The 16,632-nt window shown below is 43.2% G+C and overlaps 2 protein-coding genes across 10 annotated transcripts in view; one reads left to right on the top strand and one right to left on the bottom strand.

The window, feature by feature from the left end:
* Positions 1–6,449, top strand: part of tjp1b (tight junction protein 1b) — a 33,147-nt gene extending 26,698 nt beyond the window's left edge. For 5 of the 9 annotated variants that reach the window (XM_071896585.2, XM_071896586.2, XM_078283255.1 and 2 more), the window contains 8 exons: positions 169–1,026; positions 1,417–1,508; positions 1,775–1,990; positions 2,142–2,278; positions 2,491–2,962; positions 3,142–3,359; positions 3,826–3,969; positions 4,731–6,449. In XM_071896585.2, the coding sequence (XP_071752686.2) occupies positions 169–1,026; positions 1,417–1,508; positions 1,775–1,990; positions 2,142–2,278; positions 2,491–2,962; positions 3,142–3,359; positions 3,826–3,969; positions 4,731–4,825 (2,232 nt within the window). In that variant the 3' untranslated portion in view covers positions 4,826–6,449. The remainder of the gene's footprint in view (positions 1–168; positions 1,027–1,416; positions 1,509–1,774; positions 1,991–2,141; positions 2,279–2,490; positions 2,963–3,141; positions 3,360–3,825; positions 3,970–4,730) is intronic. The other 4 variants (XM_078283256.1, XM_071896587.2, XM_078283257.1 and 1 more) reach the window with 2 other exon arrangements.
* Positions 6,450–7,755: 1,306 nt separating this feature from the next.
* Positions 7,756–15,234, bottom strand: slc27a2 (solute carrier family 27 member 2). The gene is made up of 10 exons (XM_071896616.2): positions 14,483–15,234; positions 12,807–13,016; positions 11,966–12,124; positions 11,752–11,876; positions 10,799–10,993; positions 10,589–10,679; positions 9,902–10,100; positions 9,210–9,307; positions 8,942–9,072; positions 7,756–8,228 (listed from the first exon to the last, which is right to left on the bottom strand). Exons 1-10 carry the CDS (start codon positions 14,958–14,960, stop codon positions 8,052–8,054), a joined length of 1,863 nt encoding a protein of 620 aa, XP_071752717.2. The 5' UTR covers positions 14,961–15,234; the 3' UTR covers positions 7,756–8,051.
* Positions 15,235–16,632: the final 1,398 nt, after the last annotated feature.

Here is a 16,632-nt window from a genome sequence, read left to right as displayed (position 1 = left end):
TTTAATTTATTTCCCAGTATTTAACTTCTTTATCTTGAATTTATTCCATCTGGTTGTTGGGAAAGGACTTTTTCCTGACTGCTTTCTGTCCCTCAACATGATGGTTGCTCAAAATGGTGTTTGGACGAACATGTGATGATGTATTCATTTACTATTCTTTCCCCACAGATGTACAAGAAAGATCTGTACAGTATGGAAGAACCTGTGCGAGTGAACCATGGCCTGAAGCCGTCTATGAGCTACAGTCACCAGCCGCCGTACCAGGACAAACAGCCATACCGCGAATATGACCACCCGCCTTACGGATACGATGGAGGCGGCTACGCAGAACCAAAGCCTCACAACATTGACTCTCACCTGCACTACGACAACCGTGTGCCTCATTACAACGAACAGTGGCCCCCCTACGACCAGCAGACCTCGTCCCAGCCCGCAGGCTACCAACCGGGCCACCAGCAACCCATGGGCTACAACCCCCGGTCCCCTTACGAGGACGGGCCAGGGAGGGACTACAGCCCGCCTCAGCCGCGCTACGATGAGGCCCCCCCGGTGGGCTACGACGGCAGGCCGCGCCACAGTAAACCTGGGCCCATGCGTTACGACGAGCCCCCGCCCCCGCCCCCAGCAGTCTATGATGCCCGCTCCCCTTACGAGGCAGAACCTCACGGCTTCCCTATAAATTCGCCCAGATCGCCGGACCCCCCAAAGCAGTATTACGGTGACTCTGGTCTGAGGCCCACCTACAACCCCGGGCCTCCCAACAGGGCGTACAAGCCAGGGATGCATGAGCCAGTGATGAACTCTGAACCCGCCATGCCTCCTCCTAAACCAGAGACCCTGCCCTCCCCGGGTGAGCCGGGCATCGCTGCAGGCTCCAAGCCCCTCCCCCCTCCGCCCCGGGAAGACCTGGATGACGACCCGGCCATGAAGCCCCAGTCAGTGCTCAATAGAGTCAAGATGTTTGAGAATAAGCGTTCTGTTTCTGTGGACAGGGCTAAGGATGGAGGCGAATCAGCGGCACTTAGGGTAAGTTCCTCACAAATGTATAGACTCATGTTGAATACAAGGTCACCTCAATGGGTCAAAGATTTTCTGCCACTGTGTTTGATGTAATTAAGTCCGTTATACCTTTTCCAACATAGGTCATTGGGCTTGCAAGCTAATTAGCAGGCTGCAAGATTATAATATAAAATATCTGTCAAAATGAAGCCAAAAATGGAGTGGAAATCTAAAATAAATGTGAAATCAGCTTCAAGATTATTTTTTGTCAAAGGATTTTCACTGTGGTACTGGTCTGGACTGTGAGACGTCGATCACAGCAGTAGATATCTATATGCGTCCGGCCCATTCATGTGAATGGGAATCTGGATCAGCTGTAGTAAGTGCTAACGATGCCCTCTCGTCATCACTTTCCAGCCTGCAGATGTTCCTAAACCTGTGATTGCACCTGGCCCAGTCCTCAAAGCCAACTCCCTCAGCAACCTGGAGCAGGAAAAGTCCACCTATAGGTATGTAGTCATCATTACAGCACACCACACTGCAGAAAAGGTGGGTGAAGGACAATTCTAAGATGCTTCCTTGCAGAGGAGTCTCCGAATCCATTCATTATTGTTTGAGCTCCACCTAGTGGACAACAGCCACAGCGAAACCATGCAGCAAATCAGACTTGTGGTATGTTGTGATAAGACTCCAAAGGGCGAGCAGTCTATTTTACTTTGTCTCTGTTGTTGAATCTCTGCAGCTCTTTTACTGTTCCCGTTGGCTTTCACTTCAGGGCTCCCGAGCCGCAGAAGCCCCAGTCTAAAACCCCGGATGATGTGGTGCGTTCCAATCACTATGACCCAGATGAGGACGAGGAGTATTACAGGAAGCAGTTGTCCTACTTTGACCGCCGTAGCTTCGACAGCAAGGCCATGGGCCAGCCCAGTCCTGGCATCAACCGCTTCCACGATCTGCCCAAACCAGCTCAACTGTCTTACCCTTACAACAGGTATGCACCACGTCTCATGCCAGTGATAGTGTCGACTGACATAAAGCCACACTGCCACTTCAAAACCAGCGCAGTGGCTCTCTGTTCACACCAGTCACTGAAACACATTTGCCTTTGGTGAACCTGTATTGTTTGTGTCTCCCTACTGCAGGGTCGAGTCTGTGGAGAAGGTGAGTCCAGTGGAGAAAAGGTATGAACCGCTGCCCCAGATCAGCCCCTCCTCTCAGTATGGGCCACCCACCTCTGCAATCCCACCCAACACGCTGCCCAAACTCAGCCCCAATGAGGGTAAGCACACAAGGACACAGCAATATTTATTACTTCTGCTGCCTGGGGCTGCTGTTTTGCTTGTAATGTTGACAAACTAGGAATATAAGCTTTTTCTATTATTGCACTTACTGAAAGGATAAGAATATTAGCTAAATGGCTGAAGTGCCAAAACCTAATAATTTGACCAAGGCTGTATTTAAGTCCTTCTATCCTCCTCTATCTGTTTCCAGTGAACTCCGTACCCGATCCATTGAGCTCACCCAATCCTAAACCGGAGCTGGCAGCTCTGAGGCCGGCCAGCAGGGACGAGTCCACACAAGGGGGGTACCTGCCTCCGCGGGGCCTCCCCGATAAATCCCCGGTCAATGGCACCGACGCGCCGCCCAAAACCCTGGGCGCTCCCGCTCCCACTAGCTATAACCGCTACGTCCCCAAGCCTTACACCAGCTCGGCCCGGCCCTTTGAGCGCAAGTTTGAGAGCCCCAAGTTCAACCACAACCTGCTGCCCAACGACACGCAGGTGAAGACGGACCTCATCAGCAAGCCCAGCGTGGTGAGCAACAACAGCGGAGGCAAGCCTCAGCTCTCACCGCAGCCCCTGGACCACGACAGCGGCCTGGACACCTTCACACGTACGATGGACAACAGGCCCAAGTACCAGCACAATAACATCAACGCCATCCCCAAGGCCATCCCAGTAAGGTAAGGCACTTTTCAAACCCAGGAACAGGAGTAAATTCTCGGAGAGTAATTACAGAGCTGCTGGAAGACGGCAGGCTTGGCCGCTCACTGGAGGTTTGCTCTTCTGTCCTCTGCTGTGCATTCTTCGCTGCCTACAGTGTTTTGACTGATGATACTGACTTCTTGCCTCCGTCCCTCAGCCCCAGCGCGCTGGAGGATGACGACGAGGATGAAGGGCACACGGTGGTGGCCACGGCCCGGGGGATCTTCAACTGTAACGGAGGGGTCCTGAGCTCCATCGAGACGGGCGTCAGCATCATCATCCCCCAGGGTGCCATCCCCGAAAGCGTGGAGCAGGAGATTTACTTCAAGGTGTGCCGCGACAACAGCATCCTGCCCCCCCTCGACAAGGAGAAAGGTCGGTCCCTCGCTCCTCCTCTTGATCTTCAACTGTGAACAGTAGCAAAAGGCAGATTTATTCCTTTTTATCCTAAATATGTCAAGGAACAAGCAAGCACACTAAGCAAAAAATGCACAAACTGCAAAATACTGATGTAGATAACAAAAAATATCCATGATAAACAAGGGAATGGTGGCACAATTATTTTTTTTCAAACTAAGGCAAGACTTAACTGCAGTTATGCATTTTTAATGAATGGCTGCATCAGGATAATGCTTTTCAGCAAAGAAGTGGTTTATAGAAAAGATCAACATTTAGCCCCAGGAGAGTCTAACATGCTGAATAAATCAATCCAAGGCAGTAATAGATAACGATGTATTTGTATTTGTGTTTATTCATTTCATTTTTACACTTTTTCCAATTTCAAAAGCCGTTTTTTGGTATGCTTCAGTTACAGATTTTGAATGTTGTTTTGTGTCTGTAGGAGAAACGCTGCTGAGCCCCCTGGTGATGTGCGGCCCTCATGGACTCAAGTTCCTGAAGCCAGTGGAGCTGCGCTTACCTCACTGTGCGTCTATGACCCCTGATGGTTGGTCTTTTGCTCTAAAATCCTCCGACTCCTCGTCGGGTACGCTGTCCTCTCTGTCCTTTTGGGGTCTGTGGGCTGGCTTGGGTGATTAATGGCTTAATGCCATAATGAGGGTCAGGAGGAGAGTTTCTTGTTGTCTGTCCCACTTTAATCATCTCATCTCCTGTTTTCCACATTCCCATTACTTCCACAACATGCACTTGCTGTTTGGAGGTTTCAATTAATGTGTTGTTTTCATGTGTAATCTGAACTGCAGAGCCTTGTTTATTCAAATCTTGGGCTTCCAAACCACTATAACCAGAAATAACAGCATTGCAACCTTGTAGTGTGCTTGTTCCTGTTTATACATGCTAATGAAAGTGTTTGAACTCCAAATTGCGTTATACAGAGTGTTTTAGAAGACACGCATTTCATTTTCCGACTTCGGAATTTCAATTTGTCTCAGTTTTGGGAAAAGCATTCTCTTAAACAACCTCTGTTCAAAGGTTGGGATTAACAAGGCTCTACTCTGTTTATGTTGCCTGTATTGTGACCAAGATTTGATTTATTCATGAAATCAAGATGTAAGATCAACAACAGGTACAACATTAGTAATTTAATTAAGCCTAAATAGTATTAACAGCATGAAAACTAATATTAAAAGATAAGTATTCAGTATTAATCATTGTGCATATGACTATACCTATATTATTGACGATACATCTATCATGGAAACGCCTAGAGTGCTTTTTCTGTAACGCAGCCGATGTAAAGGAGAAGGGAGGATGCTCCAACAGCTGACATGTCTTTATTTACTGCAGGTGATCCCAAAACCTGGCAGAACAAATCTCTCCCCGGAGACCCCAACTACCTGGTGGGCGCAAACTGTGTGTCTGTGCTCATTGACCACTTCTGAAGAGGGCAACAGCTGGCCTGTTACTGAATGTGAAAAACAGGGGAGCCCGGGCGCCCCTGCTGTGCTCCCTCCACTGTGGCAGGGTGCGCACCGCTCCATGAAGTATGAACTTGATACTCTCACGTTGTTTACTGTGCCCAAAAATTAAAAAATTAAAAAACAACAAAACACACACAAGGAGTGGGAGGAGTCCAGCATCCCCGGGGCTGTACTCTTATTTTCTTTCATTTTTTTCGGTGCTTTCAAGGCTTGCAAAAAATAAAGATTTAAAAACAAGTTATATAAAAAATGGAACTGATGTTGGAATGCATGACCAGTGCCACAGACTGAATAATCTCATTTTGACATTTTTAGCTAATTTTGTAAAAGGTCAGAGTAGTGCAAGAAAAGGAGAATTTCGGAAATTCGTTTAATATTGCAATGGGATTTTTGCATACTGTAATGCACTCACAAACAGGAAAGTTGGTGTGTATGTATATATATATACTATATATATGCAAAACTTTTGTTTGTGAGGTCTGTGGTCATGCGTTTCGCTCATGAAGGATCTCTAAGGACTTGGGGAAATGCTGAGCCTGACTCAAGGGTGATGAAGGAAGATTTAGGAATTATGAAGATTAAAAAAAAAATTATATATGAAGAATGAAGGTTAAGTATTAGTATCAGATGCCCGTTTGTTCTGACTGGGCTCTCTATGTTTAAAACTGATCTTTTGTAGCTATGTTTTACCGTAGATAAATATACTGACTTGATTTTACAAACTCCTGCTGTCTAGAGATCTATGCATGTGCTATGACTCAGGTCCAGAAGCCTGCTACTACTAAGTTCAACACATGAAAATCCCATCTTACACTGCAAGCAGTGATGCCTTATCTGCATATTAACTTTTCAGTGAAACTTTAAAAACATTGGATCCTTCAGTTATAGCGGTCAGTTACGAAAGAAAAAGTTGTCTCTGCATTTTCTCATATCAGTGAACTTGGATTTAGCACACAAGAATAATTGAGGCTGATGAAAAGGTATGCTTTCTTTTACTGCTATGCATATGAAGTCTGAGGAAATACAAAAACACTAGAAAATGTTTAAATTATGGCTGTACATATTGCTAGCATATGGCCTTGGTTCTCTGTAAATGAACTTTTGTACATCTTTGTTATTTTGTATAAAAGAGAAAATGTTTGTTAAAAAAGAGAAAGCGGTTACATTGGTTATGTTTGTATTCTGGTTATACCCCTGAGCCTTGGAACTGACATAAGCAGTAATAAGTCCAACTTTTCTACCAACATATACACACACTACTTAAGGCATTTTTGACAGTCAGAAAACTTTTTATTCTTATTTACAAAATAGAAAAGTGCTTGGTTTAAATGATTTTTGAAGAGTGGTCCCTTCCTTTATTTGTGATACTGGATGCTGTATTGTGTGCCCTGAAATGTATTTTTGTACTAATAGACAATTTATTATGGCACATCAGTACTATTTTCTTTTGATATGATAACACTGCTTCAATCCAACACTAGTTTCTTTTCCTGTGTGGCTGACATTCTTTTTATTTATTTTGTTTTTCTTTGGTTCAATGTTTTTGTTTTTTTTTGTTTTCCTTTGCGACACATTTCTAAGTATACCACTGTATTAATAAATAAATTCATTTTTAAAGTAGTTGCTCATTGTTTGTCCATAATTTGAGTGGTATGTGTTGCTGCAAACAGCCAGATGTCTTATATTGACACACCCAGGCCTTTTTTCTGCCAAACATTTTATAGGATTCCTGTGTGGGTTGTGAAGTTGCTGATTGTATTGACAGCATACTATCCTTAAGTTTTTCTAAGAATCACAGCTGTTCTCCAACATATAACAGAAATGTGTTGCAACTTGGCTGAGTTGAGCAATCAGTTGGATTATGTTGAATATATAAGAGTCAGTGTGTCAAAGGTTTGTGACATCATCAGGTTGTTTTTGACCATCAGCAAATTGTAACCCACAGCATTTCTCAATGTGTCTGCAGGTCCTTAAAAAGTCTGGAAGTCTTCTTTAAAATAATCTAAATTTAAGGCTTTAATAAGTATCAAAATGTCTTAAATCCAGTTATTAGATGACTTGCATCATATCTGTTTTACTGGACACAGTTGGACTTCATGTCCCATTTCAATTAATTTCCTTTTTTATTCTGTCCTTGTTTCAGACCTTTCATTAGCCATGTTCAATCAGAAATAGGATGGTTTTTCCAGCTTTGCTTCTTTAGTTTTGTTTTTAAATTGGTCTAAAATTCAATTCCTGGTAGCATTAAAAAGCTCTTAAAAAACTCTTAAACACGGCTTTCTCAGACTTGCAGATACTCAGATTTCTACGTGTTGAAGCTTTGCCACGTTTCAGATGTGTGTGTGCTGCTATCTGCAGCGCACAAAGGTTGTGTGTCTCACAGTTTCACGATTCTCGGTCAATGACCCCACCAGGGTTAAACCGGGGTTAATATTCAAAAGCCCAAACTGGAGGCACGCTGACTTATTATTGTCTATAATGTAGAAGTGAAAGCAAAGCCTTCTAACAGAGCGCTAAAGGACGGGATGAACTCAGCTGGATGTTTCCTCACCCACATTAACTGATAAAGCAGTCACCGGCATTAGTATCCACACAAACTGACACAGCAAGGCCCAGCGGTATGAGACAACCGTGGGTTTCAAATGTTCAGTATTCAGAGTTGTAAACAGTTTTTTTACACTTGTGTTATATCTGACCTGAATGGACATATTGATGGGAAAAGAAACTTAAAAATGATTGTTTTTGTCTTCATTCCAACTCAAAAAGCTCTTGATAATAGATTTCAGCTTTAAAAAACAAAAGCACGTTAATAAATGATTTGCAATACTATAATTCATAGGGTTTACCATAAATTTAGAAAGTAAGGGAAAAAGATATTGATAGTTTTGATATTGAAAGTTTAATTAATTATTAAAAGCACAACAACGGCAGTGAGAAGTACCTGTATAGTACACATTGCCACCGTTATGGAATATATGTACAGACTGCAGAGATGTACAGTAGTTCTGTTAAAATAAAATATGATTTTACTGTTTCAAAGTGAGTCTATCCCTGAGATTAGTTGATCTTGTTAGAGGTCCATGAGTAAGCTTTATATCTTTATAAACAAGTTGGTAGTCTGCATGCAATACACACTGTTTCAACATTTTGTTAAGCATCACATTCTGCAGGTATTTCAGTCTCTGTGTTAGAGTTTAATTTCTCTTGAGGCTACTGCTGTGTAAATCTCCTCAGTGAGGGGAACGTACGTCTTCTTCTCTGGATCCAGAAAGTACAAAGGATCTGTGATGTCAGCTGGGTTGAATCCCTCCTCCACCAACCTCACCTTCTTCATCTTGAACGTCCCCGTCATCTCCAGGCAGGGCTACAAAACAGACATTACACACTTTAAGAGAGCATTCATCTTAAATGTATTCAGAATACAGATTTTTTTTTGTCCAATCTAGACTGGAAAATCATCTTTGGCCTAGGGCTGAGCGATATATCATATAATATTAGTGATATGAGACTAGATATCGCCTGGGATTTTATTGTAATATTGTGAAATAACTTAAATGTTACTTCTTCCTGGTCTTAAAGGCTGCGTTACAGTAAAGTGACACAATTTTCTGACCTTATTAGCCCGTTCTGAGTAAAATGAACGACGATTAGCTTTACTTGCTCATCATATCCATACTACTGATTACATATTACTGATTACTAATGATCATTACTAATTTTCAAAATTTTCTTGTGTGTAAATATGTTATGAAAAGCACAATTACTCATCCCCGAAATAGCGTCACATTATCAATATCGAGGTATTCGGTCTAAAATATTGTGATATTTGATTTTGTCAATATCACCCAGCCCTACTTTGGCCTCATCACAGGTACGATGAAAAACATAAGTTTTAAAAACAGTCACACAATAAAAGACTAAACAGTAACATGACAGATGACAGTCAGATAACAGTTATACTGGTTATACTGGTTTTGTTGAGCAGGCAGACGGCGATAAGCACAAAAGCACTATTTCTTCCAGAGATTAAGCTCAACATATAAAGGTTTGAACACACAAACGGACAACTAACTCTACCTGAATCCTGATGAAGCGAGGTCTTGCATAAGCTGGGAGGAAGTTGGCGACTTGCTTAAAGGCGTCAGAACAGTCAAATGTTTCTCCGTCTTTCAAAGTTACAGCCGCCATGCCGATCCTCCCCTCATGACCTGGAGAGAGACAATTTGATTAAATACATAAAGGGAACGTTTAAATGTATATTTATATTGATTTTTGTCTCCCCAATAGACACATCTGTCAAATATGGCAAAACATTCCCTCGGGACTACGACAACAATGTTTTTACCTTCGACTTTCACACCGTAGACGTTTGCCTCCGAAATGCAGTGAACCATCGTGAGAATGTCTGCAACCTCCGATGTGGCGACGTTCTCTCCTTTCCACCTGCAGCAAAGACACAAAGACAATTAATCAAACAAACACCAGGCAAAAAGTGAACAAATGAAACATGTCGTCCCCCTCAAATGATGCAGACACTGCTTGGGCCAATCAGCAACAGCATGCACCGTCCCTCCAAGTTTCATCAGAATTGGACCGGCGGTGTGGCAGCTGGAACAAAAGCTGGGTGTTTGTGGTAATTTTCGTGTCAATCAAAAGAGTTAGGACCTTTCAAAGTTAGACACTTAGCCCCATCAGGCCAATCAGTGTAATGTTTTTAAACACCAGAACTCAGTGACAAGATGCACAATCCCTCCAAGTTGCGTCAAAATCGCACCAGTGGAGTCTGAGATATTAAGTTTGAGGTAAAAAACTTTGACCTTTAACTATAGCGCCCTCATCAGGCCAATCAGTGTAATGTTTTTAAACGCTAGACCACAGTGACAAGATGCACAATCCCTCCAAATTTCATCAAAATCGGACCAGTGGTGTCCCAGCTATCCCCTGACACATCACGTGTCCCCCACCCCCTCGATTTCATCACATGGGGGACAAAAACCACCAAACTGACAGATTAAGACAAGTTGAGTCCCAGCTTGCCTGAAAGTGTCGCCAACTCGATCCTGAAAGTAAACAAAGCTGTCGTGGTCGATCAGGAGCAGATCCCCGGTGTTGAAGTACAAGTCGCCTTTTTTCAAGACGTCGCGAAGCCTCTTCTTCTCCGTCTGCTGCTGGTTGCCGGCGTAACCGACGAACGGAGATATTTTAGTGATCTTTCCCACCAGAAGTCCCGTCTCGCCTGAGGAAGAGATAAACAACAATATAAACAGCTTGACGCTCACATCTCTCATTTCAGAGTAAAAGCCTTGCTGCTCGTCAAACAAGTAGCACAGGGAAACCATGAAACACAGGTATTGCTACGGCTGTGTGATATGGTTGAAATCAGTATCACGATAATATCGATTTTTTTCAATATCGATATATATCATGATATGGCTCACATATGCACAATCACAATCACATGTTAAATAATCAAATTCATGTTCATCCCATTAAACTAAATGGTAATGTTAGGGTGTGATGTCAAACAAAACTGAAATTTTAAAATAATATTCCTTTAAAATATTTCATACCTCATTTTGTCAGCTTTTAAATAAATCTTGCTTGTTATCATCAATTTAGACGGCAGTATAGTGCGTCACGATATCCCAAAATCACCATATCATGACAATATGATTCCACTGAAAGACGATAATCGATAATATTTCTAATTATTAATTTCCTCACCTCTGGCCGCCTCGACGCAGAGACCCTTGGAGTTCCTGACAGGCTCTTCCTTCTCGATGTCAAACTTTATCAAAGTATAGGGAAAAAGTCTCTGGGAACATGAATGAGAGAGTTTGTCATTTTAGAGATATAATGTTGTTGGTGAATACTTTGTTGACAGTCTGGTGAAGTGCTAATTTTTCAAAATAATAGACTCGTTCCTCTACCTACCCTGTGGAGTAAATTGACTCGCCCCACCACGCCGATCTTGGAGGTGTAGTTGATGAAGCCGATGTTTCCCTCGGTGGCGGCGTACAGCTCCCTGACTTTGATGTCACCGAATCGGTTCAGAAACTCCGTCCAAACGTCTGTCCGGACGCCGTTGCCGATGGCGATCCTCACGCCGTGGTTCTTCTCTCCGTCTTTCTGAAAAGAGCCAATTCATACAAAGATCAACTCCAGTTCAGCAGAGGTGGGACTTGAGTCACAGTTGTAATTGCTTGAGACTTGACTTGATGCATGAAGAGAATACTTCTTGGGTTCACTTGACTTGGGTTCTGGTGACTTGGGACTTGACTTTGACTTGTATTATGATGACTTGAAAAGGTTTCTAAAGTCTTGACAAAAGATCTTGTAAATGACTTAGATTGAAAGTGATGAGATTTGTTCCACCAGACAACTGAATTTAAATTATATTTTCTGAATTTGTATGGAATGATTGAATTTATTGAGGTTGAAACTGATTATAGAAATCAAACTCATGATGCCTTAAGTTTTTATCCTATTAAAATGATATTGTATTGAAAAGTCCTAGATATTTTGTTTTCTCTAAGATATTAAATTGATACTGGACTCTTGATTTGTTCTGACGTGACTTGACAGAGACTTGACAGAAATTACATGGACTTGACTTGGAAATCTACATTTAGACTTGAGACTTGACTTGAGACTTGTACCTCAAGACTTGAGACTGACTTAGGACTCGAGCAAAAGCTGACTTGGTCACACCTCTGGCAGGCACAGTGGGACGTCAAAACAGAGAAATTAAATGTTTAAAAAAATAAACATACTGTCTTCACCAATACTGTGAAACGATATTCAGCGTGAGTCACACACTCGTCCCTCCACCACACTTGTGTTATTTATTGGCTGACTTCACTGCAGTCGGTCTGGATTCCATTTACCCTGGGTGTGTTGCAGAGGTAGCGCATTGTTTCGCCGATGTACTGCATCACTGTTATGTTGTGCTTCCTGCAGTCGTCCCAGAAGTGAGAGGCAGAGAACTTTCTCCTCAGAACGATGGTTATACCTGCAATTAAAATCAGATTGCACCCCTTTAAAAACAGAGCAGAGACACTGTATGTTAGTGCAAAACTCAGTGCTAACGGTCATCGTTACCCCTCTCGATGGCTCCGGTCATGCCGATGAGGAAGCCGGCGCTGTGATAGAGCGGCAGGTTGATGTAGAAGACGTCGTCCGCCGTGACTCCCGACACCGCCTGGATGAAGGAGGCGGCCCACACCCGCTCCTGGGTCACAACGGCTGCTTTGGGTAAACCTTCAGAGGGGGAAGAAGAGCGATGGGGCGATTCAGGTTCTGGACATTCACGTTGTACTGAGTCGACTGATAGAGCAGTTTGTTAGTGATAGATAGCAGATGCTTTACTGCTTTACTAATCCCCCGGGGTGATTTGGAGTGTCATCGATTGAACAATAAATCATAGAAAAGACCTCAAAAACAGAGAGAAGCTATTCAAAATATGAAACTCTCAAAATGTGACTAACTCACATCTGGACATACTTCACAGTTTTCAGTCAGAGTGGATTATTTAGAGTCAAAACAGCTCTAAAGCAGAGTTTCTCCTACTTTGTTTTTTTCTGAAACCTTTGGCTAGTTAGTTTGTGTGTGCCTTTGTGTGGTTCTGCTATAGTGTGTGTGTGTGTGTGTGTGTGTGTGTGTGGGGGGGGGGGGGGGGGTGTTGTATGTGTGGCTGAAAGGGTATTTTAGTTATGTGGAATGTATTTGTATGTATTGTATTTCCTTATTGTCTTTTAATGTGAAGCACACTGAGCTTACCTGTGTATGAAATGTGCTATACAAATAAAATTGACTTGACTTGACTATCACTGTATAGGTGTGACCTTAACCCACGTAAAATGATTTCATTCATATGGGTTTCAATGTAGAATTTTAGTTTCCAGTGGTCTAAATGCAGTTTCACGGGCTTTTCCTGGGCTACCTGTAGTGCCGGAGGTGTAGATGTAGAGAGCAATGGTCTTGATGTTGACGTTGGCCCTGAGGTCCCGGGACAGCGGCTGGTCGGAGGCCTGGGAGATCTTGTCGGACAGAGGGTTGACGCCCGGGACGCTGCAGGTGTCCGACAGCAGGAAGACAGAAATACCCTGCGCTCTCAACGACGGCAAAACCTCTTCCACGGCGTCCTTCAGCTCTGCAGGGACACATGTGCTTTCAGCTCTTTATGTCAGTGTCCTCTGTTGCACAATGCTGCACATGGTGGCCTACATCATGTTAACCCAGATCCCTCTGGAGGCGCTCATGGTGCAGACAACACAGAGGAACATGTCTGTACAGTGCCATGATGCAACAGTGAATCTGGAAAAATAGGCTTTTATGGTGAAAAACAATGTTATACCAAATGAATAGAAACTAATGTATAGCATACTGACTGCAACCATGAGAATTATTTTTTTTAACTTTTAGAATAGTTTTTCAGCCATTTTACACAGTTGGGTAGTAATGAAATCGTTGTAATGGCATTACGTATTATAAACACACAAAAAATTGCACTGTATTCCCTTATGTTACCTAAAATGTAATGTATTCTGATTACAGATAGCTGTGAACAATTAGATGATTACTTTTGGGATTACTTTTAAAGTGAAAGCTATCAATTCAGAAGGACATTTCAATAGTGGCAGGTGTTGTACGTCTTTATACTGCAGAGAATCCTCACAATCAAGAGAAAACCTTTTGAAAAAAGTGTTGCGGTGCAATCAAACAGTAGCAATGTAACAGTCCCACAGGGAAGCACACACTGAAACAAACATTACTATTACAGTTAGTTCATTTTTATTCTAGAGCAGCACTAAAACCTGTATATCCCAGGCACTTCCACTGAAGTCTTCCTTCCCTGCGTTCCTTGTACTTCTTTATATGAAATAAATGTGTTTGTACGCAAACCTGAAATAAATCTCCCAAACACTGTCATTTTTCACTTTTTCTTATCTGTACTTTTATGCCTCAAATATGGCAAAGTAATCAGAAAGTAACTGAAAGTAATCCAAATACATTACAGAGTTTGGGCGACGCCTTGGATTATGTTACTGATTACAATTTTGATTAAATTACTATGTGATCTGGGGGCCATAGAGGGGGAATCGGGGTCCTGACTACCCAGAGCCCCCATAGTGTCTGGATTAAAATGCCTTTGTGGTCCTCAACTGTATAAATATTTTACACTTTTTGTTTTATTTCACACTGCTCTGGTTTTGAAACAGGTTGAAATCTATAAAACTGCAAACAAAATTTTCTGTTGTTTTATCTGAGATAAACTGGAACAAGCAGGAATAAAAATGTCTAGGTTTTTCCTGCACAGAATAAAACAAAATTGTCCTCCCCAGACAGATTTTGAACAGGTTACTACTAGTGAAAGTTTGGTTATTACAGCTGATTAACAAGCACAAACACTTTCATCTTAATTAGGGATGTGTCCGATAATTGAGCAGTAAATGAATGACATGACACAGATGTTTGTCATGGATGGAGTAATGGTGGTGTGGGGACCAGAGGGGGGCCCGGTCACCTGCTGTGCACGGGGCCCGTAACTCCTAGCTCCGCCCCTGTCTGTAATAAACACGTTAAAAAAAAACAAAAAAGCAGAGTATCTATTCTTACCTGCAGACGCGATGAGCACTCTCGCCCCGCAGCAGGAGAAGCAGTGCAGCAGAGACTTGGATCTGATGTTGAAGTTGAGCAGAGCGGCCGGACAGCCCAGCTTGGCCAAACCCAGCCAGGTCCACACGTAACTGGGCTCGTTCCCCAGAAACAGAGCGACCGCGTCCCCTTCCTTCAGTCCGGCTTCAGCCTGCAGCGCTCTCGCCACTTTGTTGCTCTGTTTATCAACTTCCCAGTAGGAGAAGGCCCGGCCTTCAAAGTGCAGGAAGGTCTTACTGGGATGCTTCCTCACCGCATCCAAGAAGCAGTCCACCATGCTGTAAAACGGCTTGATCTTCTTGTATTTGTTCAGCCGGAGGCCGAGCTGGGCGCTCTTCAGCATGTATGCACAGTCCTCGCCCAAGTGTGGGAAAAGTGTTTTCAGGAAGAAAATGGTCAAAATAGCCAGTCCGGCTAACAGAGTGAACCAGACGTACATTTTTGCAGAGCTCAGTGTGTTGGCATTAGTCTCTGGGAATTATAGGTGGAGAAAAGAATAAACTTGTTGAGTGAGATTTGTGGCAAAGTTCAGCCACAGGACTCGGGGCAGCAACCCCCGTGGGCGGTGCTCATTGGCCCGATGGTCCTCCTCCTTTCAAGAAATGTCTTCTGGTTGCCAGGTCCGGCGGTCTCAAACCCACCCTCAGTTTTCCTCCATTTTCACTCATTCATCACCACATTAAAGCGGCACCCCTCGCGTTATTCCCCACGAGCTGCTTTGACAGAGCGAGATCTGAAACAGTGAGGCAAGCGGGGAAGTACACTGACAGACAGGAGTGATGACGCCACTGCTGTCATGCGGGTCTGCATTGGCTCATGAGGCATGAATCACTGCATAACAATTGCAAACATGGCAACCCTCCGCTTAAAACCGCAATCTGAGCAAGTGCAGCGGGCGTGCATTTTAAACTGAGCTGTATTTGCCTGTTGTTTATTCACGAGGGAGTGAGGCAGGGGCGGAGCTAGGAGTTAAGGGCCCCGTGCACAGGAAGCACTCGGCCCCCCCTCCACTTTCCTCCCATCCCCTCACCAGTCTGGTCAAGTCGACCCATCCACAGCTCAAACTCACCTCCACACATCAATTATCACACACATCCCTAATTGAGATTAAGGGGTTTTGGCCCGTAGCGCTAATAAACCGTCATAACCAAACTTTCACCAGTAGTCCTCTGTTCAAAATCTGTCTTGTTTCAGGGGGAAAAGGGCATTTAATTTAGTCTTGTGTCTGTGTAGATTCATTTCAGTCATCCAGGTAGTAAGATATCCAAGTAAATAGAAACAAAAAAACGTTTTTGCCACTCATCCAAGAGGCTTCATCAACTCTTCATTTTAAATCCAGTGGATTTTGTTTCTATTTTCTTGGATATTTATTCCAGATAATACCACTCAGATAATACCACAACTACTGTATCATATCTTTTTAGAAAGCTTTATTCATTTGCAGTTTTGTAGATTTTATCAAAACCTTTTCAAGAACCAGAGGAGTGTGAAATAAACGTGTACAATATTTATAAATACACACTTTAGCACCACAAAAGGCACTGGGTAGTCAGGACCCTTCACCCCCCTCCATTGCTCCCCATATCAGGACGCTCTCGTCCTGTCAGGAAAACACTGTGACAGTTACTTATTAAAGGGAAGAGAGGAGAAGGGGGTCGTGGATAAAAATCTCTGTGCTTGTGGAAAGAGTGAGTTAGATATGTTGGATGGTTCATGTTGCCCATTTGCAGTGACAGAAGTAGAGATTCCTGGTGAATCGCAGAGAATTCTCTCATTATATTTATAGAAAGTGTTTCTGATGCTCTAAGGGCCGACAGGACGACCTGCAGGTTAATGAGGTTCAGTCCCCACAGTGCTGAAGTCTCCTTGAGCAACACGCTGGTCCCCTGCTGCACCAAGGGCACCCAGCACCCAACCAGAGGGCGGAGAGACACTTTCTCCCTTAGGCGATGAATAAAGTATATAATAGAATATCATGAACACTTTTCTGTGCCTTTATGAGATATAGATGAATGTTAATGAAGATAAATGAAGCATAGTTTCCTTTTCCACACCAACACTGCCACAAATACTGTCAGTATGTAATACCAAAACAAACCAGTCATATGTGA

Source organism: Centroberyx gerrardi, chromosome 4 (genome assembly GCF_048128805.1).
Source record: "Centroberyx gerrardi isolate f3 chromosome 4, fCenGer3.hap1.cur.20231027, whole genome shotgun sequence".
Classification (NCBI taxonomy): domain Eukaryota; kingdom Metazoa; phylum Chordata; class Actinopteri; order Beryciformes; family Berycidae; genus Centroberyx; species Centroberyx gerrardi.
Note: the sequence above shows the minus strand (reverse complement) of the source record. Positions and strands in the feature narration are given on the sequence as shown.

Bases quoted from the DNA above. Each gene is read 5' to 3' on its own strand.
- slc27a2 (XM_071896616.2), bottom strand. From the start codon at position 14,960: ATGTACGTCTGGTTCACTCTGTTAGCCGGACTGGCTATTTTGACCATT. The intron at 12,125-12,806 runs GTAGCCCAGGAA...CCCCCTCTGAAG, and splicing joins CTACACCTCCGGCACTACAG to GTTTACCCAAAGCAGCCGTT. The intron at 11,877-11,965 runs GTAACGATGACC...TTTTAATTGCAG, and splicing joins GACCGGAGCCATCGAGAGGG to GTATAACCATCGTTCTGAGG.